The sequence below is a fragment of the Chenopodium album genome, chromosome 25, assembly GCF_948465745.1.
Source record: "Chenopodium album chromosome 25, dcCheAlbu1.1, whole genome shotgun sequence".
Classification (NCBI taxonomy): domain Eukaryota; kingdom Viridiplantae; phylum Streptophyta; class Magnoliopsida; order Caryophyllales; family Amaranthaceae; genus Chenopodium; species Chenopodium album.
In genome coordinates this window covers 15,659,773-15,683,394 of record NC_137858.1, presented here as the reverse complement: position 1 = coordinate 15,683,394, position 23,622 = coordinate 15,659,773, and the positions used below count along the sequence as shown (strand labels likewise).

The window sequence follows — 23,622 nt, the reverse complement described above, 5'->3', positions numbered from 1 at the left end:
TACTATTTTTTTTTTTTTTTTTTGTCATTAATGACTTTGTATTATGGGCTTTTGTTTTTTTTCCCCCCCTTCTTCGGAGAAACCCATCACCTAAATATTTGACTTATATGTAGTACTCCATAGGTACTCTCTTAGATCTTTTTTTGTTCTTTTCATTTGGAATCTTGAAACTTATATTTCTTTTAAATCACTCTCAATGTGTGAAACATAAGATGTGTTTTACTTTTTTTTTTCCTAAGAATTAGGCCCCGTTCTCTTCACCTTAATTTTGCTGAACTGAGATTATTTTTACTGAAACAAAAATATATTTGCTGAACTTCAATTATTTTTACTGAACTTAAATTATTTTTTCTTTACTGATTTTCTATTACTTTTCTTCTATAAGAAAACTGAATTTTACTGAACTGGAATTATTTTTACTGAAGTGAAATTAATTTTATTGAATTAAACTTATTTTTACTGAAATTATTTTTTACTTAATATTATTTTTTTAAGGTGAAGAGAACAGGGCCTTAGTCTCATTTAATACTTTATTACTCCCTTCGTCTCTTTATTAATGTCCACTTTCTCTTTATAATATGAGTAATAGATGATAGAAAGTGGACACTAATAAAGAGACGGAGGGAGTACAAACAATATTACTATATGTTATATTTTTTTTTACTAATATGCAATTAAGCAATATTTTTAAGGGTAATGCTATATGTAGCCCTAAGGGCTATATATAAGCATTAAATATACTCTTGAAAAATTATACTCGTATAAAATTAGGAATATTTGACAAAAACACGCTTATTTAGTGTAATTAGTGTTTATATGTTCATGATTTCTTTAATTAATGTAATGCATTAACAGACCTGTATATTTTATAATGAGAATAACATTTAAGCTCGAAATTAGTAAACAAAAACAGAGGAAAAAATATTCTATTTTATAGAAATCATTTTCAAAATATTAATTGTTTATTAATGAAATTAGTTTGAAAAATAAAGAAGAGTGGTAGCTGAAAGGTGGGAAGTTGCTTATGCCACGTAAATGAGGTGACCAATAATAAATAGTCCGTTTTATTTAAACTTTGAGAAATGTTATTTCAACTCCTATCCTTTGTCTCATATCAAAACCAAACCAAACTCCCCACTCTTTTCTCTCAAATATAAAGTTTTATGTTAAGACTTTAAATTCAAACTCAATCAAGTGGTGTGAACTATCTTGCATTTTTTGAATCAGTGTTTTGATCTTAGAGCTAATTCAATCTCTCAACTCTGCATTTGGATTATATCAACGGTATGTTTTTATTCGGTCTCTCTATTTATATAAATTCTTTTCTCGGGTGTATCTAGAGCTTGGTGTACCGTAAGTATTTCTATGTTCATTTTATTAGCTTTGCTCATTTAAAATTCTGTAAATGAAGAAAGTTCATTACTTAATCACAAAATCCTTGAATCACACACACCTTTAACCCTCGGTATACTCGGAAATAAGATAGAAATATTGTTGTGTTTGATGATATATATACATTTTATAATCTCAAATGCTTTAATGTTAAATTGTGGAAATTACATAACTTTGTCTATGATGTACATGTACTCGAAAAGGATTAATGTCCGCATGTTACAGATATACGAGTATAACTCCAAATATTAAACCTTAATAGAAGCATGTAGAAAAATGAAAAGTACGAGTAATATAATGTTTGATCGACCATGTTCCATAGAATACACGTTATTTCTTTGGAGTCCAACAGCATTTATCCCTCATGCTGTTATCTTTGGAACTTATCATGGCCTCATGGGCCTCGTGGCTGGATTGGCTCCTCAATTTTATTTTTTGAAGTTAATTTTTTTTTTTTTTTTTTTTTTTTGTGGGAACATTTTTTGTATTTAATTTAACTAACTTTAAATTTTCTAATTACAAGTATAATTTATTTATTTTTATTATCCCCCAGATATCACGTCATAACATGATCACATCATCAATATCTTATGTTTTTTTTATTTTTTTTTATTTTTATGTAATGTAATGGTATTATTACCAAAAAAAAAAGGAGTAAAAATTGTAATGTAATGGTAAGAGTGACGGAATTGTGACTAATTCTGGTAGTTCATAGTTGGCTTTATTTGACCAACAATTTTTGGTTCAACTACTGATCATAGTCTGTATTGGTACTTGTTTATTTATTTAGATTTTTAAATTCTATTTAGAAAATAGAAGAATTTAATTTACAATTTCTAAAGAATACTTCCTTCTCCTCTTATTGGGTAAATCCCTTTTTTTTGGCGCAAAATAATAGGGTATATTTTAGTTATAAGTTTAAGGTATTGTTTGGTTGCACATTAAAAATAGAAGAATTGAAAATTCCCATAAATTACTTGTGTAGTATAAAATAAGAAGCTTCATCGCTAAATTAAACAAAAACCCTATTAAAAAGGGTGAAATTAAGAGTTTTGTCAACCCCAAAGGATAGGTGTGACCATGTCCTCCATTGAAATTATCATTGAGCTTGAATTTTGAAGATGGTGTCAAAAATGTTGGAAATAGTGGAGATCGATTAGAGAAGGAATAATAAGGAGGAAATGTCAATGGAGGGGAGCTCCAATGAGAAAGAAAGTTTAAATGTCGTTACAACATTATTTTAATGGAGGCATATGTGGAAATTTGTCCATCTCATTTGTCGAATTTACAACAATACACTCTAATAATTCATGACAATTGTACACTTAACCCAATTGATAAGTGTATTTCATCAATTAAATAAATCAAATAGATCAATTTGTAATTTCTCGTTAAAAAAAAGGTCTTGTTAACATCACACATAATTCTTGAAACCAAATTACGGAACCAAAGTCATTGACAACTAAAGAAGTGAATTAAATATTGCAATGCTAATAGTGATGTAACGCAATACTAATTTATATCTATACTTAGTATTTAAAAACACAAATCACAAATCTATGCTAAGCCACATGACACCATAATCATTCATATGTTACATGTAAGACGGGTTACTCAGTCAATGTTACATGGTTATTTCTTCATCAATGATATAGGGGTTACTTGGTTAATGTTATAGGGGTTACTCAGTCACTATTGTTGGTATAATTCGATCAGTATTATAGAGATCACTTTATTATTTTACATGCGACCAAATTATGTAGCCAGGCACACACAAAACTCCCACATAATCTTTTACCCTACTAATATATCAATATGAATACAAAAATGTACATACTGCTGAAATATGCAAAAGTCAAGTCAAATATTTAAGAAAAAGCGTTCTTTACTCATATCAATATATCATCAATTCATCATTATATTATAAGATTATAATTTCTACTATGACTTTTAATGTAATGATTAAAGTTGATATAGTTTGATTATTATTATTATTATTATTATTATTATTATTATTATTATTTTTGACGGGGATATAGTTTGATTATGAACATGACTACATGAGTCGTATCACTCGTATGGATTGAGATAGAAAAATTATTTTAAGTGACCTTTTTCTTTTTTATTCTTTTTTTTTTTGACAAGATTTGCTGATTTTTATTTTATTATTATTTTTTTAAAAATATTCTAAATATTACATATACTTCGTATAGGGTAGTTGAAATGTCCATAAGTCTAATTACCGGAGAAAATTGACTTAAATATATTTAGCATTTTTAGCAATATTCTAGCTAGGTCAAAAAAATACACACCACACCCAAAGAAAATTAGAAAAGTAAAATTATAGTACATATTACTTAATAATGTTTTTTTTATAATTTTTTTTTGATGAAAATGTTATAAACTTAAAATTGATGATTCTATTGATTGAATATATTTTTATTGATTCTTATAAAGACAAATTTATAATTATACAGATTTTTATTAATTAGTCAAAAAGTTGTTTTGTCTTTTTAGAATTTAATTTAATGATCTAATATACGGTATGAAATTAAAAAGAAATACATACAAATAATAATAATAATGATAAAAAACTACTAATAAATACAAATAATTATCATATTTACAAATTAGGGTTTAAATAATCAAATTTAAAAAGAAGAATTAGTCAGTGATGTAGCCGTATTCAAGGAAGAAATAGCTTAATGTTCTACAAAAATCAAGCTGACATAAAAACCCTCTCCTTTCTTCTTCAAAAAAAAAAAAACCCTCTCCTCTTTAAACACATGGCCCTAAACTTCAGTATATTGTTACACCTCTACTATAATTACTCTAATTAATTACATTTTTATTCTCTCTAATTCCCCTGTTCTTGACTAAAATATATACTTTAATGCTCACTAATCGTTCATTTTAGTTCGATTTTAAAAAAAAAATTATAGGGAATTTTTTTTGAAGGTTTGGTGATGTCACCTATTTCTCAACATTGTGATCTTGTTAATATTCCATTAAGAAAATATCTTCCATTAACAAAAACCTCACATTACCCCATATTATCCCAATGTAGTAGAGGAATTATGAATTTTCAACTCAAAAAGAGGTACAGAATAACTTTTATTTGTCACGTCTAATGATTCTTGGTAAACGTTTGTGTTTATTATTCTATTCGTTACGAGTATATTGATGCTATATGTGTTACATTGCTACAGATGAAAGTGAGATAGAGGATTTTGATTTCTTTTAAATGTGCTAATTTTATTGATTGATTTCATTTTTGATTTTGTGTATGAATTGTTGTACTAGTGAATGTGACATATTTAAAAATGTCATTTGGTGTTTTATTCTAATTTTATATCGTTGTTACGTAGTATATGTGAAGTTCAACGTATAATGTGTTGATTTGCTGAAATAGGATTTGATATCTTTGAAGTAAATGTTTTAGCCATATATGTAATTTTTTTATTTGAATTTTCATTATATTTTTGTTTTGTTTTGTTTATAAGTTGTTGAGGTTGTATTAGTTCCTTCTTAAATCAAACAATTTTACAATGTGATATCGACATAATTAAATATGTCCCTTTCATAATTTATTGTTTACACCAATCTTTCATCAAAATAATAAATCAATTGTAAAAAGAATATAATTTTCTATATTTATTTGTATAAATCAATCAATATTTCGGATCTAATAGGATGCACAGTACATTTTTGTAATTAAAACATTTACAATGGAGTAAAATTTACTTCACTCGTCTCTTAAAATATGCGAAACAATTACAATTCAATCTAATATAATAATATGAACATTTAGAGACGAAGGGAGTACGAAATTTTAATGGGTTGATGATAGTGAAAGAGGGTAGTTGCAGCATAAAAGAAAGGAGGAATAATGGTAGCTGAAAGGTGGGCAGTTGCCACGTGCAATAGACCCCAAATTAATTGAGTCGTTAATGAAGAGAAGGCATCCTGCGCCTCAAACCAAACCAACCCCCTTCTTCCCCTCTAACTCTTCTTCAATTCAATCATTTTCTCCTATTTTTTATTTCTTATATTAATATATTAATTAATATTAATAAATAGTGCACAAAAAACCCAAAAGCTTACATTGTATAACTCACATTATATTATATGATCTTAGTTTTGATTCAAGAATATAAAATCACCCCAGATGCCAATTTAGTTTTCTAGTTGCCCAAACAACGAAGTTGGTTCATGTAGTCGACCCCATCTGTTATAACACGGGTACGTTTTTACTAAAGTTTGTTGGTTTGAATTTGGTAGTGTGTAGTTGAGCTAACTTGTATGAAGAAGAGTGTGAATTTACTAGAATAATGTGATTGATATTGGTGGCTGGCTTTAGTTGACTGACTTCATCTTACTTATATTTGTAGTCTAAATTATACAAGTACATCATTTGATTGTCATACAATTTTTTTCTATGTTCAATTGTTGACTCTTGAATTTTACTTGACTTACATAAATTCTATGATTCTATTTAAATCAATTTTTTGAATTTGAATGTAAGCACTCATAGAATTTCTCCTGCCTTTAATTAAATTGGTATGTAATTTTAATTATTGTTTTTGTTGTTAATTTTCTTTGTTATTGTGGAATTTTATGATTACCCAGTTTAATTTGCAGGTGAATTATTGATAGTTGTAGTGAATGATCATATATTCATATGTTTAGAAGCTTAAGTTAATTGAATTGATAGTTTGTTTCATGATATACTAGGTTTTTGTATAATTTGATTTGTATTTGGCAGGAAAAAAAAAGCACCAGAATTAAACTACACCGCGAATTTTGTGTAGTCCATGTACTAGATTAGATTAGATGTTATGTAATAAGTGGGAGTTTTTGTTAGTAGTGAAAAATGGGATGTTTATTAGCATTTTGATCAGTAATTGATGAGATTTTGTTATTGGTTTGATTATCAGTCGTAGGCGCAGTGGCCGGGTTTTTGGGCAACACCAAGAGGGGGGTGAACCTGTAAACAAGGAAGATAACAAGGAAGATCCGAGGATGGCGGCATTGTTAACAACAATTGCAAATAGGAATGGAAGAGTTGTACAGAGGAATTCTACAAATCCCATTGTGGATGAGTTTTGTTATGCCCTTGAAGGAAAGAATCCAATTCATAGTATTTTGATTGCAAACAATGGAATGGCAGCTGTCAAATTTATAAGAAGTGTCCGAACATGGGCTTACGAGACTTTTGGAACGGAGAAGGCCATAACATTAGTTGCTATGGCTACTCCAGAAGACATGAGAATTAATGCGGAGCATATTCGAATGGCTGACCAGTTTGTTGAAGTCCCTGGTGGGACTAACAACAATAACTATGCCAATGTGCAGCTCATTGTAGAGGTACAGTGAATCTTGCTGTGGTAGCATTGTCCTCCTTGGTTATTTTCCTATGTAATTGGGTTGATTAAATATAGATATTAGCCAAGATTTACGAGAAATAGAAAATATTGACCATAGTCCATGTTGGTTCAGTTTACATGACAACTGCATGTTTATTAAGTGAAAAAATGTATTTAAAACTATGATCTGAAAACAAAGATGCTAAAATTTTGTGGGTGGGACTTAATTTTTTTTTTTTTTTTCCTCTTTTCTTTCAGATGGCAGAAATGACACATGTTGACGCGGTTTGGCCTGGTTGGGGACACGCGTCTGAGATCCCTGAGTTGCCAGATGCACTTATGGCTAAGGGGATTATATTTCTTGGACCCCCAGCAGTATCTATGGCTGCTCTTGGAGATAAAATTGGTTCATCATTGATTGCTCAATCTGCTGACGTTCCCACTCTTCCATGGAGTGGTTCTCACGTATGCACAATTTTTTCTTGTAGGCTTCACAATTCTTCTTACTGCTGGGAGGTTGCTAATCACATTATTTATGCATCTATCCTTTAGGTGAGAGTTGCAAATCAGGAATGCATAGTATCAATTCCTGAGGATGTATACAAGGAAGCCTGTGTTTTTACTACAGAGGAAGCAGTTGCTAGCTGTCAAGTTGTCGGTTATCCAGCTATGATTAAGGCTTCTTGGGGTGGCGGAGGGAAAGGAATAAGAAAGGTGCGTTAGATATTAGGAATGATGTGGTCAAATAACCTATTCCCAACATTTCATAAACTCGTGGGTTTATTTTTTCCTTTTCAGGTTCACAATGATGATGAAGTAAGGGCATTGTTCAAGCAAGTGCAGGGTGAAGTTCCTGGCTCACCCATATTCATCATGAAGGTGGCTTCACAGGTTAGACTACCTACAACATTGATACAGTAATCTTGTATCAGGATGAGCTATACATCTTTTCATGAAAATGGTTTTGTCTATATTCTTGTCTAAGAAGGCATTATTTATGTCTTGCAGAGTCGGCACTTAGAAGTACAGTTATTGTGTGATCACTATGGCAATGTAGCTGCATTACATAGTCGTGATTGCAGTGTTCAAAGGAGGCACCAGAAGGTTTGTCCTAAACCTCTAGTTGATTGTCTATAAACTTTAAATCTTTAACTTTAACTTAGCATGTCCCAAGTACAGCTTAAGCTTATCTAAAAAGGACTTGTGTTCTTTTTGTAAAATATGTATATACATCTTATGGAAAAGCTTTGGTTTTAAATTATCCGTCCATCAATTAATCAGATTATTGAGGAGGGCCCAATAACTGTAGCACCACCAGAAACAGTAAAGGAACTCGAGGAGGCAGCTAGGAGGTTGGCCAAAACTGTAGGTTATGTAGGAGCAGCAACTGTTGAATATTTGTACAGTATGGAAACTGGCGAGTTTTTCTTCCTTGAGCTGAATCCTCGACTACAGGTACGGAGCATCCTGAACTTCTCATTAGTAATTATGATGTGAAATCACGAACTCAGAAAAAAATTGAAGATATGATGAGGGCTAGCAGGTCCAAAATGGCAACCTGATATCATCTGGCCTTATTATTTATTATGCTCCACTATGTCTTGTTTGCATGCCATGTTTTTTTGAGTTACTTTGCATTTATTTATTTCAGATAAATTAACACATATTCAAAATTCATATACAATTGCACCTTCATAATCAAAATCTGCATCATAATGTGTAAATTTTAATACAAGTGCACCTCCAATCCTCCATATTCAAAATTGTATATAGAATAATAGGCTATAATGTCCCACATTCTAAATAATACAAGTATGAACTATCTATTTTACTTGTATGCTCCTTATTCATAGTTAAAAAACTATATTCTGTAGTTCCGATGAATTCAACCTCCTTTTTTGTATTCGCTCAACACAGGTGGAGCACCCTGTTACTGAGTGGATTGCTGAAATAAATCTTCCAGCTGCCCAGGTCGCTGTGGGCATGGGTATTCCTCTTTGGAAAATTCCTGGTAAAATGAACTGCTCCTTACCCGTATATTTAACATATGTACTCTTTGTACTCGTTTCTAAGCTGACTTGCTCGTGCAATATTACAATAGAAATCAGGCGATTCTATGGGGTGGAACATGGTGGGGGTTATGATACTTGGAGAAATACTTCAATCGAGGCTAAGATTTTTGATATGGACAAGGCACAGTCTGTGAAACCAAAAGGTCACTGTGTTGCTGTACGTGTGACAAGTGAGGACCCAGATGATGGGTTCAAGCCTACTAGCGGGAAAGTACAGGTTAGACTATCCTGGTTTTTGTTTCTCTCTTTTTTTTAAATTTTTTTTTAATTTTTTTTTTTTTTTTTTTTTTATTATTATTATACTTTCCCAATCTGTTTTCTTGCTTGCTTTGCAATAAGATATCTAATATCATGTATGTCTTTATTAGGAGCTGAGTTTCAAAAGTAAACCAAATGTGTGGGCCTACTTCTCTGTTAAGGTACCTTTTCTTCTCGAATTTTAATGTCATCCTTTTGATTGACTCATTTTATGAGCTTGATGATGATCATAATTTACTATTGCAGTCTGGAGGAGGCATTCATGAGTTTTCAGATTCTCAATTTGGTAAGTCAAAAGTCCAACTTATGACGAGGAGTATAACTTTTAATGTTCACCCAAATATACTTTGGAGGTTTATATAATAATGAGATTTGACGAGAATTTGATCTTTAATTACCTTTTAATTGTGATGTGCTTTTAAATAATAATACATAACATCTTACTCTCATATATATAACGAATCTGTTAAATTAACACTTTGTGAAACTATCTAATAAACAAATGCTTTGGTGGATTCATTTATGGATTGGAGGAAATTCTAATATACTGGTTTTTCATCACAATTGGGTAGGGGTATGTACTAAGCAACATGCAAGGAGTAGAAAAGGTTCCTCATAATGTGTCACAGTAAATAGTAGATATTTCATACATGTATTTGTCAGATTCAGGTATATGCTATAGTATGTATACTTGTAAAGCATGTTTGATGAAGTCGGCTCTTCTACAGAGGTTTTTTTATAATAAATAAATCTCTCCTGGCTCTGATTATGTTGTGACTGTTATAGTTTTCTTGTTTCAAGGTAACTTGGTTTATAGTTTACGAAGGTTAAATAATCAACTTCTTTGCAGGCCATGTCTTTGCATTTGGTGAATCAAGAGGCTTGGCCATAGCAAATATGGTTCTTGGCTTGAAAGAAATTCAAATCCGAGGAGAAATTCGCACTAATGTTGATTATACCATTGACCTTTTAAATGTGAGCCTTAATTTAAACTTTATTTTATTTTCATTCCCAGTTTCCACCATCCATTAAAGCCACCAAAAGATGTGGAAGTTTTTACCCTAATACTTTTTTCTTCTCTTCAGTCTTCAGATTACAGAGATAACAAATTTCATACAGGTTGGTTGGATAGCAGAATTGCAATGAGGGTCAGAGCCGAAAGGCCCCCCTGGTACATATCTGTTGTGGGAGGAGCACTCTATGTATGTACAACACTTATCACATTGTTTATATCGAAAAGCTTCATGGTTCATAGTCATTGGACTTGGCAATAATTAATCTTAATGATTATTCCCTTTCCATGCTTTCTTTTTCCAGAAAGCTTCTGCTAGTAGTGCAGCCACCGTTTCAGAATATATTGGCTATCTTGAGAAGGGTCAAATTCCTCCAAAGGTACTTAATACACCAGAGAATGTCGAGGTTTACTTAATTTTTGGTATCATTGTTTCTTTCAGTATCCCAGACTAATTCTGCTGTGGGTATTGCAGCATATATCACTTGTCCACTCTGAAGTTGCTCTAAATATTGAGGGGAGCAAATACACTGTATGTTTCAGGCTATTCTACCTTCAGGGAAGTTTTATTTTATAAATGTTGCACTATTGGACGCTGTAATTTACCATAACATGGTTGCTATTTCTCAGATTGAAATGGTGAGGGGTGGCCCAGGAAGCTACAGATTGAAATTGAATAAGTCTGAGATTGAGGCAGAAATACATACATTAAGAGATGGTGGTCTTTTGATGCAGGTAAGAGCTGCATCATTAATACATATGACTTCAGTAGTTAATCACAACTTTCTATCTAGTTTCAATGACAAATAACAAACGGATGATAATCAAGTGAGAGAGTGAGACATTTAATTCAATCCATATTAGCTGAAAACTTATGCAATAAATATCTGGTCATTATTTAGGTTATCATCAGCGCCTTTCCTTTTTGGGTCAGCCCTATGCATCATGTTCATTAAACTTTGCAATTTATAACATAAACTTGACACTTTTTTTGAGAAAGAATTGGATTCCTGAAGTTATACCATATAGCATGTAAAGTAATCATGCCAGCACCAATGCCCTAGCTTGTTTTAAGTAGACAATCTTGTCCCCATAAGGTTTACATTACAAAGGTGCTGGACCCTGGGAGGAGTTTCTTTTCACTTTAAATGCTACAGGCCTACAGCCATTAATATGGAACAGTTGCTGTTCAGCTCTATATGCTGATATTAAATCTCTTGAATGTTATTACCTTAATATGTCACGCAGTTGGATGGGAATAGTCACGTAATATATGCTGAAGAAGAAGCAGCAGGAACTCGTCTTCTAATTGATGGAAGAACGTGTTTGCTTCAGGTACACTCTCTCTCTCTCTCTCTCTCTCTCTCTACTTCTTAGCTCGAAATTTTTATCATATCTAGGCTGGTATTAACCTTTTTCCTTCTCTATATTAAGAATGATCATGATCCTTCAAAGTTAATCGCGGAGACACCTTGTAAGCTGATGCGGTATTTGGTACCAGATAATAGTCATGTAGATGCAGATACACCATTTGCCGAGGTTGAAGTTATGAAGATGTGTATGCCTTTGCTTTCCCCTGCATCTGGTGTAATACAGTTTCATATGTCGGAAGGTCAAGCTATGCAGGTGAGCATCATTTAGATGGTATATATATAGTAAATAAGAAAATAATTTTAAAATTGGATTTATGTAAGTGCTTGTTGCGTAGGCTGGTGAGCTTATAGCAAGACTAGAGCTAGATGATCCTTCCGCTGTAAGGAAAGCTGAGCCTTTCCGTGGTAGCTTTCCTTCCCTGGGACCTCCAACTGCAATATCAGGAAAAGTTCATCAGAGATGTGCTGCAAGTTTAAATGCAGTTCGGATGATTCTTGCAGGTTATGAACACAAGATAGATGAAGTAAGTATTCTGTTCATGAATTAATTTTCCTTGTACTTAATTACATTGTTACATTATTTAATGAGATGGCCTCTGAAGTCTGAAGGGGCTGTTGCAGGTCCTTAAAAAGTAATTCTCTGTGTTTGTTGCTTTCTTATGAGGAACCGTTCTTACCTGTTTGTTACGTAATTTCTCAGGTTGTCCAGAGCTTGCTGGTTTGCCTTGATAGTCCTGAACTTCCTTTCCTACAATGGCAAGAATGCTTATCTGTTCTGACAACCAGGCTTCCCAAAGATCTGAGAAACGAAGTGTGTTTCTACGTTCTACTTTTATTGTCAAGCTTGAGAAATAATTGCATTCTGTATCTGTCTGATACTCTTTTATATCTTCACTCATCCCCTTTCTTTTTATCTTTCAGTTGGAATCAAAGTATAGAGAATTTGAAGGAATCACCAATTCTCATAATGTTGAATTTCCTGCTAAGTTACTGAAAGGTGTTCTAGAGGTCAGCACCTTCCTTTGATTCCCTTCTGTAAATTATCACCCTGAGAGTTACTCAAGTAAGTAGTATGAATTCTGCACAGGCCCATTTAAACTCATGCTCTGAGAAAGAGAGAGGCGCTCAAGAACGGCTTATCGAGCCTCTAATGAGTCTTGTAAAGTCTTATGAAGGTGGAAGAGAGAGTCATGCTCGTGTTATTGTTCAGTCTCTATTTGAAGAGTATTTGTCCGTTGAAGAATTGTTCAGCGACAATATCCAGGTTTGTTGATCTGTAGTGCATGTATACTAATTTTTTATACTAAGGATTGAGTGCTTGGGTTTGGTGCCACACTGTGTATGGCTGATGATCATTAATCTATCGTGTGCTTATCTAGTTTCAAACCTGTTCCCTGGTTTCTGTCACTATCACTCTATCAGTTGTGTTGGCATTCAATGAAGAAACAATTGATTTCTTTTTGCATAAGAAAATGATAGACTTGTACTTAGATTAATGGTCTCTGGTAAATTATGCACACTGTGTCCAGCCTTAGCTAGTGTATGACATCGGTGTTACTCTGTCCAGGCTGATGTCATTGAACGTCTCCGTCTTCATTATAAAAAGGATCTCTTGAAAATTGTGGATATCGTACTATCACATCAGGTACGCTGAAAACTTCAAAAAATGTGACTTTAGGTTTGTTGATTTGTTATATTTACTTTTCGTAGATTCTGCTCCAGACTTGTTCATCATATGTCCCATATTTTATGATTTTCAGGGTGTTAAGAATAAAAATAAACTTGTCCTACGACTCATGGAACAACTAGTTTACCCAAATCCTGCTGCATACAGGGAGAAACTTATTCGTTTCTCACAACTGAACCACACAATGTATTCTGAGGTTGGTGATCCCCCAACTTGTGCTTATCTTGTCTCATTATGCCCACAGATATGTATTTTCTAATATACAGCGATGAGCTCTCAATTTTGTTTTGCTTATATAATGATTTATGCTGATGTGGTGTCTCAAACAACTAATTCATAATCCTCCAATGATTGCAGTTGGCTCTCAAGGCTAGTCAATTGCTTGAACAAACCAAATTGAGTGAGCTACGTTCTAACATTGCTAGAAACCTTTCTGAATTAGAAATGTTTACAGAAGATGGTGAAAACATGGATACTCCAAAAAGAAAAAGTGCAATAAATGAGCGTATGGAAGCTCTTGTGAGTACTCCGCTTGCTGTTGAAGATGCCCTTGTGGGCTTATTTGATCACAGTGATCATACACTACAGAGGCGGGTTGTTGAAACCTATGTCCGGAGGCTTTATCAGGTAAATCCATAGTTCAATAATTTAAATTCAACTACTATTTTACAATTGTAAATAATTTAACTCTATCTTTTCTTTCTTTTTTTTTTCCGTTCTCTTTTCTCAGCCTTATCTCGTTAAGGGAAGTGTGAGGATGCAGTGGCATAGATCTGGCCTCATTGCTTCTTGGGAGTTCATGGAGGAGCACATTGAAAGAACAACCGTCTCTGATGATCTATCCTCTAACCAACCACTTGTTGAGAAACACAGTGAGAGAAAGTGGGGGGCCATGGTTGTTATTAAATCTCTTCAGTTTCTGCCATCGGTGATTACTGCTGCACTGAAAGAAACAACTCAGAATTCTGAAGAAACACTATCCAGTGTCTCTTTAGAACCAGGCAGCCATGGCAACATGTTGCACATTTCACTTGTGGGGGTGAATAACCAAATGAGCTTGTTGCAGGATAGGTAGAAAAACTCTATACTTACAGTTTGAAAAAGTGTTCTAATGTTATTGGTGCACCATGCTTTAATTCCTTCATTTATGCACAGTACTTGACTCTTTTATCCGCTCTGAAATTTCCCTGTTTCAGTTCACTGAATATCTTGGGCTTGTGGTTGAGACGTTGAGTGGATTTGCATGGATATATTAATAGCTTTTGAATTGTGTTATTTGTGCAGTGGTGATGAAGATCAGGCTCAAGAGAGAATCGATAAGTTGGCCAAAATTCTAAGAGATAAAGAAGTCAGTTCTAATCTCCGTGCTGTTGGTGTTGGGGTGGTTAGTTGCATTATACAGAGAGATGAAGGAAGAACCCCAATGAGGCATTCATTCTATTGGTCAGCAGAAAAAAATTACTACAGTGAGGAACCTTTACTACGTCATTTGGAACCTCCTCTATCTATATATCTTGAACTGGTATGAGGCGTTGAGTCATCATTCTTATGCTCTTTGTTCTCTTACTCTTTTATTTCAATCTAGGTCTTACTAATATCTGCATAATGTTATACTACCTAAATGATATAATTGTGCCATTTTTTATTTCCTCTCATTTTAATCAATTCAGGACAAGCTTAAGGGCTATGAAAATATCAAATATACTCCATCCCGGGATCGCCAATGGCACCTGTATACCGTTATGGACAAGCCATCCATCCGGAGGATGTTTTTGAGAACGCTTGTGAGACAGCCCATCTCTGAGTTCTCAGGAGTCGAACTAGGAACTCTTCGGATACAAAGGCCCATCTCTTTTACATCAAGAAGCATCCTGAGGTCTTTAACAACTGCAATGGAAGAGTTAGAACTTAATGCACACAATGTTACCTTGAAACCTGATCATGCTCATATGTACCTGTACATAGTTAGAGAGCAACAAATACATGATCTTGTGCCATATCACAGGTATCTATTGCACCATTTCTCCTTCTTCGGATTTTGTAGTAATTGATGCAACTTACTCTTAAAGGAGAGAGTTATATCAACAATTTGTTTCCAGGGAGTTGAACATCGACGACCGACATGAAGAGGCGGCTGTTCAGAACCTTTTGGAAGAGCTTGCTCGTGAAATTCACAGTTTGGCTGGTGTTAGAATGCATAGATTAAATGTTTGTGAGTGGGAAGTGAAGCTTTGGATATCATCTTCTGGACAAGCCAATGGTTCTTGGAGAGTCGCCGTTACTAATGTGACTGGTCAGACCTGCTCTGTACACGTAAGTTTTTTTTTATTTAATTTTTATTTAATTTATATATATATATATGTGTGTGTGTGTGTGTGTGTGTGTGTGTGTGTGTGTTTTGTTTTTCAAAGGCATAATCAGCATGAAGCCAAAATTTTCATTAAACTTTCCATGGAATTGCTAGTTGATGAAGGCAGCAAATTTTTAGCACTAATTCTTGGCAAATCACTATTTTTTTTTTTGTGCAATGAAATGTATACGTGAAATTTGTTGTCTGAGGGTGCTTTAGGGACCTTACATAATGTTATCAAAATTTGTGACAGTTTTGAATTTGTGCTTTTTTTAAAACCTTAAAGTGCAGAATGTGCCGACCCCACTTATGAGATTAAGGCTTTGATTGATTGATTGAAAGTGCAGAATGAGCAGTATAGCTCAGTGGCTATGTACTTATTCTGTCCATAAAAATTTATTTGTATTCCTTTCGTGATGTCCAAAAAAAATAATATCAGCCAGTTACTTTTTTTTTTTAAAAAAAAGGAAGCTTCTCACTCAACCTGTGTAATATGGACACCCCACTCATATACTCTCCTCCATCTGCTGTATTCCATTTTTATATGTCCACCGTTAACCAAAATCCTACCCACCTGCTAAATCGTTTTATATGCCAAACCTAACTCAAAGAAATTTATGGACAGAGAATAAATTATTACCTGATGTCGAATTCATTTCTTAGAATCTATTTCCCCAAACAATGCTGCCAATATGTGCTTTTATCAATTTAAATTTAAGTATGGCAATTGTGCTGAACTTCTTCCCTTCAAAGTTGAGTTATATATTATCTGCTTTGACCAATATTAGATAAACATAATGTAACCAGATGTTTTACAATAAAAACATATTACTCGAATATGGTTGGTATGTGTAGAATCCAAAACTACAGTAGCATGTTTCCAAGTCTAATTAGTGCTTGCTTCTATATTGGTGCTGATCATGAAAAATAATTAGTAGTTTCTTACATTTGTTGGTTGAATACAATATTACCATGTATTTCATGAATAGTCTTGAATTTAATGAATGTTATTGCATCAATGATGTCCAGGTTTACCGCGAGTTGGAGGATAACAGCCTACATGAAATGGTCTACCATTCTGTGTCTGCTCATGGTCCCCTTCATGGAGTACCTGTGAATGCCTTCTATGAACCTCTAGGGGGTATCGCCCGCAAACGACTTCAGGCCATGAAAAGCAGCACAACTTATTGCTATGATTTCCCATTGGTATGGATCTTCAATTTTCCATCACTTTGATCCCCTCCCTCCTAAAACCTGTTCTTGACCATTTTTTAATTCTTTTTGATCAAAATGCAAGTCTCAGAGAGCTGTATGACTTGTATCATATTAATTAACAGGCTACCATAGCTCATGGCAGCATTCATTCATTTTTTTGTTGCATGTTGATGGACTTACATTACTCGTGCTATTGTTTTCAGGCTTTCTTTACTGCCTTAGAGCAATCCTGGGCATCTCAAGCACCAGATGGGAAAAAACCTTCTGACAAAGTACTTCTAAAAGCAACAGAGCTAGTTTTTGCTGATCCAAAAGGAACCTGGGGAACTCCTGTTGTTCCGAAGGAACGCAACTCTGGTCTTAATGATGTTGGTATGGTGGCCTGGAGCTTGGAAATGTCAACTCCTGAATTCCCCGATGGAAGGACAATATTGGTCGTAGCAAATGATATTACCTTCAGGGCTGGATCTTTTGGACCGAGAGAAGATGCTTTCTTCCTTGCAGTAACAGATCTTGCTTGTGCAAAGAAACTTCCTCTAATTTATTTGGCTGCTAATTCAGGGGCTCGACTTGGTGTTGCTGACGAGGTAAAAAGCTGCTTCAAAGTTGGTTGGTCTGATGAGTCAAACCCTGAGCGTGGGTTCCAGTATGTCTACTTAACTCCTGAAGATTATGGTCGTATAGGGTCATCAGTTATAGCCCATGAGTTAAAACTTAAAGATGGTGAAACTCGATGGGTTATTGACACTGTTGTAGGTAATGAGGACGGACTAGGAGTTGAGAACTTGTCAGGAAGTGGAGCTATAGCTAGTGCCTACTCAAGGGCTTACAAGGAAACCTTTACTCTAACTTTTGTTACCGGCAGAACAGTTGGTATTGGTGCCTATCTTGCTCGCCTTGGGATGCGTTGTATACAGAGGCTTGATCAGCCCATAATTCTAACTGGCTTTTCTGCATTAAATAAATTACTTGGGCGGGAGGTTTACAGTTCACAAATGCAACTTGGTGGTCCAAAGATTATGGGCACTAATGGGGTAGTGCATCTCACAGTTTCTGATGATCTTGAAGGCATATCAGCTATTGTGAAGTGGCTCAGCTATGTTCCAGCCTATTTAGGTGGTGAACTTCCGATATCGCGCTCTTTAGATCCTCCAGAAAGGAAGGTTGAGTATCTGCCTGAAAACTCCTGTGATCCTCGTGGTGCTATATCTGGTATACTTGATGCTAAAGGTAAATGGCTTGGCGGTATTTTCGACAAAGATAGTTTTGTTGAAACTTTAGAAGGGTGGGCAAGAACAGTTGTCACAGGAAGGGCCAAACTTGGAGGTATTCCAGTTGGCATAGTTGCTGTTGAGACACAGACTGTTATGCAAATTATCCCAGCAGATCCTGGTCAACTCGATTCTCATGAGAGAGTGGTACCACAAGCAGGGCAAGTATGGTTTCCAGATTCTGCTACCAAGACAGCACAAGCCTTGTTGGATTTCAACCGGGAAGAACTTCCACTTTTCATTTTAGCTAACTGGAGAGGCTTCTCAGGTGGGCAAAGGGACCTGTTCGAAGGGATCCTTCAGGCTGGATCTACGATTGTTGAAAACCTTAGGACTTACAATCAACCTGTTTTCGTTTATATCCCCATGATGGGAGAGCTTCGTGGAGGGGCATGGGTTGTTGTGGATAGTCGAATTAATTCAGACCACATTGAAATGTATGCTGACCGCACAGCTAAAGGAAATGTACTCGAGCCTGAAGGAATGATTGAGATCAAGTTTAGAACCAACGAATTGATTGAGTGTATGGGAAGGCTCGACCAACAACTTATTGGTCTCAAGGGAAAACTTATTGAAGCCAAGGATTCCAATTCTTATGCTGATATTGAACTTTTCCAACAGCAAATCACAGCTCGAGAGAAACAACTGTTGCCTGTTTATACTCAGATAGCCACGAAGTTTGCTGAATTGCATGATACTTCACTAAGGATGGCTGCAAAAGGAGTTGTTAAGGAAGTGTTAGATTGGAAAATGTCCCGTTCATTCTTCTATAAGAGATTATACAGAAGAGTAATGGAGGAATCACTGATCAAGTGTGTACAAACTGCAGCAGGTGAAGGGTTGCCCCATAAATCTGCCATTGAATTGATCAAAAAATGGTTCTCTGAGTCTGCTAATACTTCTAGAGACGATACCAATGCTTGGGATGATGATGAGGCTTTCTTTAAGTGGAAGAATGATTCTGCTAACTATGAAGAAAAGCTTACAGAGTTGCGTGTACAGAAGGTATTGCTTCAGTTGTCAAATATCAGTAACTCGTCTTCAGACCTGAAAGCTTTGCCTCAAGGTCTTGCTGCCCTACTTCAAAAGGTACGGCAAATTCTTTTCAATATTTATTTTTTACATTTGATATCAGAATGTAAGAGTAACATTTTCATTTTGAATTTCAGGTGGATTCATCGAGTCGAGCACAACTTGTAGATGAACTCCGGAAAGTGCTTACTTGATTTGGTAACTCGGTTTCTTCTAGGTTGAAGATGATAAATTAGTTTTGCTGTTGTCAATTCTAAAATTTTATGAGGCATGCAACCGATACAGTACCGTCATTTGTGTTTGTTGATTGTGTTGTACTGTATCGATTTATGAAACTGTAAATATAGGAGATTTTATAATTCAATTAGGCAATTCATTGTGACTCATGGTTGTCCCATTTTGTATTGATCTTTGGTATAATTTATTGACAGTTGATCATTAATAATGCGAAATGTTCAAATATTTCCATTTGAAGATTAAGTTATAGTCTCTTGACATTTGACACAACAACTCTGTATTTTTTTCTCTCTCCAATTTGTATTAGACCAAATTAAAAAAAAAAAAAATTCCATTTGAAGATTAAGTTATAGTCACCTCAATTTGTATTAGAACAAATATAAAAAAAAATTAAAAAAAAATTAAAAATTAAAAAAAAAAATCAAAAATCAAAAAAATCCAGTCAATCTTTATTTTCTATGTTAAACGTGATATTGTATTATATGTACATTAAAGTTTTAAATTTCTCAAAATTAAAGTTTTAAAAGGAGAATTAAACTTTCGGTGACATGAATTACTAATATATTTCAGAAATTGATATCAATGTATAACAAACGGTGGGATCAAATTTCTTCTTATATATATATATATTTTCTCAATTGATTTTTATAACCATACATTAACGGATTTAATTGACTAAATGGCCTGCTTTGGTTGTTAAAGGTCTCTGGGAAAGCCTTTGGGACCAATGGGTTTGGGTAGCAGCTCCTGCAAGGGCTGCAACCAACTCAGACTCTAAACAATAAACCATTGAGTCAATCTACATTCTATAAGGCAGTGTTGTGCCACATTGTTTTTTTTGGTGTTCCACCTAGTTCACCCTTAGGGCTAATCCGGATTCCGGGATCAATTTTGGGTGGTTAGGTTCCAGTCTCCTCCCACTTATTGCAAGGGATCGAACACGCGATCCTCCCTATCAAGTGTAGTCCCAATCACCACTAAACCAACAACCAATTAGTAGTGTTGTGCCACATTGTAACATAACACAACCTACAGAAAGTTAATGCAATCAGGCATCCTTTCTTTTACACTCAAATTCGAAGTCGGTATTTGAACAGAAATCAGGACCTCTGATTTTCACTCTGGTATAGGAGATGAGACAGAGATACAAAGCCAATAAGGGGGTTAGACATCTCTACGCATCTACAGTGATCCCCAATTTTAATCATTTTACTAGCACAATTGGCAAATGCTCCCCCATTTTAACATCCAACTATCATGTAATCGATAAAATTCTCACATAAAATAATCACGATTCAAATTGTGAACTTTAAATTACAAGGTGACTCAACTAGGGTACATCTCACTACTAGTAACTAAATAACTGAACCAAAATTTGCTTCCCGCTCATGTTGAACATTTTGTCCTTCATCAACCAGATATATTAGGCTTGTTTATCGCTTTCGTTCTGCCCGCCACTTGTATACTGGCCTATCAGTGGGACAAACAATCTCATCTTCCCGAAGCTTGCGTTTCCTACCCTTTTTCTGCATCAATACAGATAAATTTTAACTTACAGAAACAGTCTCAATATATATTACCCCATGGACCTTTTCTTTATCTTAGGCGTTAGCAGATGATAACTTAAATCCCTGATATGTTCATATGGTGCCTAGGCCCAACAGATATTTGCGATGCACCAAATTTCAAATCAGACTATAAATTTTCAATAAGGCATTCATTTCTACAATCAACGGAAGATCTAGTAAGTACTGATTTAGTCATAATAAGCAAATGCCAAGAAACAAGCAAAAACCACACTTCATAATAGAACAGCCCAGTAAAGTATCAACTGACAATAAATTAGAAATTTGTTTTATACGGGCATGGTCGGCATCTCCATTCAGAAGTCCTGTACATTTAGGGCTCTGGAATAAAGGTGTCAAGGACATTTATCTGAGCAGGTTTGGCTTCAACTTTGTTCGCTATACTTTAAAGATATCATAAACATAATCAATGGGCATGTATTTTTAATGTTTACTTTAAAGCGGATTGGTACCTGTAGCTCTTTCTGCAAGGCCATCTCTGCATATACTCTCTCCAAATTTTCAACTCTTTTCATTCTTGCCTCTAACTCTTTGTAGGAAGCATTCATCTTCCTGCCAGAAAAAGAAGAATAATAAGACATTACCCAAAACACTAGCCCCTGAGGCAAATTGGCAATAGGACAACCCAAAAAAGGAAACAGGGCCTCAAAGAGACAGGTGGAGTAGGAAAAAAAATAAAATAAATAAAATAAAATAACTCTATAGGAAAGGAAGACGCAAAATATCAACATAATTAAAAAGGGGAGAGGCAACATGCACTCTTTGTTGAGCAAAATCTAAGGAAAGACTAAGTGCCCCATAATTAATTATTTTTTAACAGATAAAATACGAGTATATCCTTTTTGCATCAGTGAAAATAACTATATCAAGGAAAGACTAAACTGCCAAAAGATTTTACAAAAAACAATATTGCAAAATTAATGAGTTATTACTTCTTGATTGCAGAAGGCACCGGCGCTGATGCATGAAGCTCTTCATTGTTTGATGATCTTGATAGTATCTCATTCGCCTCTTCACTGTTTAACAAAAAGTTTCCAGATATCTTAAGTTAGAACTTGGCTTTTGTCACTTGGGAAGAAACAAGGATAGTGTAAAAGGATTTCAATCCACAAGCACCTAAACATTTGGTGTATAGAAGAGGGAAAACAATGGAAGGAAATACAAAATGAGAAATAGGGAAAGAGAGGAGGGGAGGCGAGTCTCCACTATTCCCTGACCGCAATGAATGAAACACAAACCTGTCATCTGCAAAGTAAATGTGCTTGCTTGAGGGCCGATTATCTAAAGAATGTAGCACAGCTTGACGCTTTTCAATTTTCTGTAAAGAAGCATAGTGTCAGCATATATACGGCAAAGAAAAAACAGCAGATATTTGTATCTCTTTCACTACAAAATACTTAAACTATCCAAAATACAATCTTAGAAGTACCTTCTTTTCACTTTGAATTTTCTGAAGCACATATCCTAAGTCTTGTGTCTTCATCAACAAAAGTTCTTCTGGCGTATACTTGTTAGCCTCACTCCTAAGATTACATTAAACACAAAATAATGAGAAAGACAAGCATCCAAGAAACGAGTGATGCTTAATTTATAACCATTGTGAATGTTATGTTTCTGAAAGTTTGATCGGAAGAGTATTAAACTATTAAAGGATACGCACAAAACATTCATTAATGGTTATTAACCAAGCATTTCCCAAAACAAGAACATATATCTTACTCGGGTCTATGAACTCCATTCCTTGTACTAGTATTAATCATTTTAAAATAAAATTCATCAGGGTTCCTATTCGCCGCCTTTTCTTTGAGTCTCTGAAAACAAAACAGAACATCCCATTCAGAATTAACCAAGAGTGTGATAGCAATTGAACGAGTAAGATAGCATGACATAAAAATTTACCCGTAACATATCCTCCTTCTTGTGGAATTCTCTAGCACGAACGACATAGTCCTTATGCTTTTCGAGTAACCCAAACTTTTTCCTCGAAGCCCTGAATTCACAACAAGAAATCAACAAGAATATTTGCTCAACTACACACAAAATTATCAGACATTTGCAGCTGTATAAATAGAGAGGAAGACTCACGGTTGTGATCGCTCCTTGTACTCCCTTTTAGAGATTGCATTTCTTATAGAAGACATGTTGATAACGAACTTGTGCAATATATCTAGAATAAATTTCACATTCAATAAACAAACAAATTTGAATAAATTCATAGTTGAATCAGGCAAAAGAGATTTAAATTCATATTGAATTATCTCATAATTTTAGGGATATTTGATTCAATAATTTTGGATATGATGTTTGATAATCTAGGAATTTACGAACCCTAAAGTTAAAGCACTGAAAATTAAATTAAAATATAAACCCTAGATTGTGAAATTGATATGATGATAACAACAACAAACAACTTACCTTAGAAGCTGCTTCAATGGGGGATACAAGAATTAGATTCAAGCTTCAATGGAAAACGTTGAGTAAGCTTCGATGAAATAACTCAGAGAGGAAGGAAATAGGAATGAAGGCCTTTTTTCTTTTTACGGGGAAGGCCTTTAAAAGCCATGACCCGCTATAGTCATAAAGATCCGTGTGATTAATAAATGGGGCGGGTTTTTATATTAATCAATCATCAATCAATTAATAATCTATCTATCTAAATTTACGAAAAATTGATAGGAATAATCTCAACTTTATCCGATTCGCTCAAAATAATCTCAACTTTCGATTATTTTTTTATAATCAGAACTTTAATATGAATTTGCTTCTAACAG

At 34.4% G+C, this 23,622-nt stretch overlaps 2 protein-coding genes across 4 annotated transcripts; one reads left to right on the top strand and one right to left on the bottom strand.

Annotated features, from left to right (window-relative positions):
* The first annotated feature begins 1,107 nt into the window (after positions 1-1,107).
* Positions 1,108-19,502, top strand: LOC145614193 (acetyl-CoA carboxylase 1-like). Of its 3 annotated transcripts, none has more exons than XM_081669207.1 (32): positions 1,108-1,284; positions 6,330-6,759; positions 7,017-7,223; positions 7,311-7,472; positions 7,557-7,649; positions 7,767-7,862; positions 8,040-8,213; positions 8,676-8,769; positions 8,860-9,047; positions 9,199-9,249; positions 9,335-9,374; positions 9,939-10,063; positions 10,174-10,290; positions 10,406-10,480; positions 10,576-10,632; positions 10,731-10,835; positions 11,349-11,435; positions 11,535-11,726; positions 11,809-11,997; positions 12,174-12,284; positions 12,395-12,481; positions 12,561-12,737; positions 13,041-13,118; positions 13,234-13,356; positions 13,518-13,787; positions 13,891-14,231; positions 14,445-14,682; positions 14,831-15,165; positions 15,260-15,473; positions 16,540-16,716; positions 16,929-19,085; positions 19,166-19,502. In XM_081669207.1, exons 2-32 carry the CDS (start codon positions 6,415-6,417, stop codon positions 19,220-19,222), a joined length of 6,762 nt encoding a protein of 2,253 aa, XP_081525333.1. In that variant the 5' UTR covers positions 1,108-1,284; positions 6,330-6,414; the 3' UTR covers positions 19,223-19,502. The 3 variants fall into 3 exon arrangements, with proteins under 3 accessions (XP_081525333.1, XP_081525332.1, XP_081525334.1); XM_081669206.1 differs by lacking the exon at positions 1,108-1,284 and adding an exon at positions 5,326-5,634; XM_081669208.1 differs by lacking the exon at positions 1,108-1,284 and adding an exon at positions 5,821-5,952.
* A 984-nt stretch (positions 19,503-20,486) lies between these two features.
* On the bottom strand, positions 20,487-23,396 carry LOC145614688 (putative U3 small nucleolar RNA-associated protein 11). The gene is made up of 9 exons (XM_081669760.1): positions 23,267-23,396; positions 22,937-23,018; positions 22,751-22,841; positions 22,571-22,662; positions 22,281-22,374; positions 22,090-22,169; positions 21,784-21,867; positions 21,304-21,403; positions 20,487-20,791 (listed from the first exon to the last, which is right to left on the bottom strand). Exons 2-9 carry the CDS (start codon positions 22,990-22,992, stop codon positions 20,699-20,701), a joined length of 690 nt encoding a protein of 229 aa, XP_081525886.1. The 5' UTR covers positions 22,993-23,018; positions 23,267-23,396; the 3' UTR covers positions 20,487-20,698.
* Between the last annotated feature and the right edge of the window lie 226 nt (positions 23,397-23,622).

What these genes read in the sequence shown, in the direction of transcription:
- LOC145614193 (XM_081669207.1), top strand. Translation starts at nt 6,415, where the DNA reads ATGGCGGCATTGTTAACAACAATTGCAAATAGGAATGGAAGAGTTGTA. An exon ending in TTGTGGGAGGAGCACTCTAT is followed by an intron (nt 10,291 to 10,405) that starts GTATGTACAACA and finishes TTCTTTTTCCAG; the next exon opens with AAAGCTTCTGCTAGTAGTGC. An exon ending in GATCTTGTGCCATATCACAG is followed by an intron (nt 15,166 to 15,259) that starts GTATCTATTGCA and finishes ATTTGTTTCCAG; the next exon opens with GGAGTTGAACATCGACGACC.
- LOC145614688 (XM_081669760.1), bottom strand. Translation starts at nt 22,992, where the DNA reads ATGTCTTCTATAAGAAATGCAATCTCTAAAAGGGAGTACAAGGAGCGA. An exon ending in TACAAGGAGCGATCACAACC is followed by an intron (nt 22,842 to 22,936) that starts GTGAGTCTTCCT and finishes TTGTGAATTCAG; the next exon opens with GGCTTCGAGGAAAAAGTTTG. An exon ending in AGAAGGAGGATATGTTACGG is followed by an intron (nt 22,663 to 22,750) that starts GTAAATTTTTAT and finishes TTTTGTTTTCAG; the next exon opens with AGACTCAAAGAAAAGGCGGC.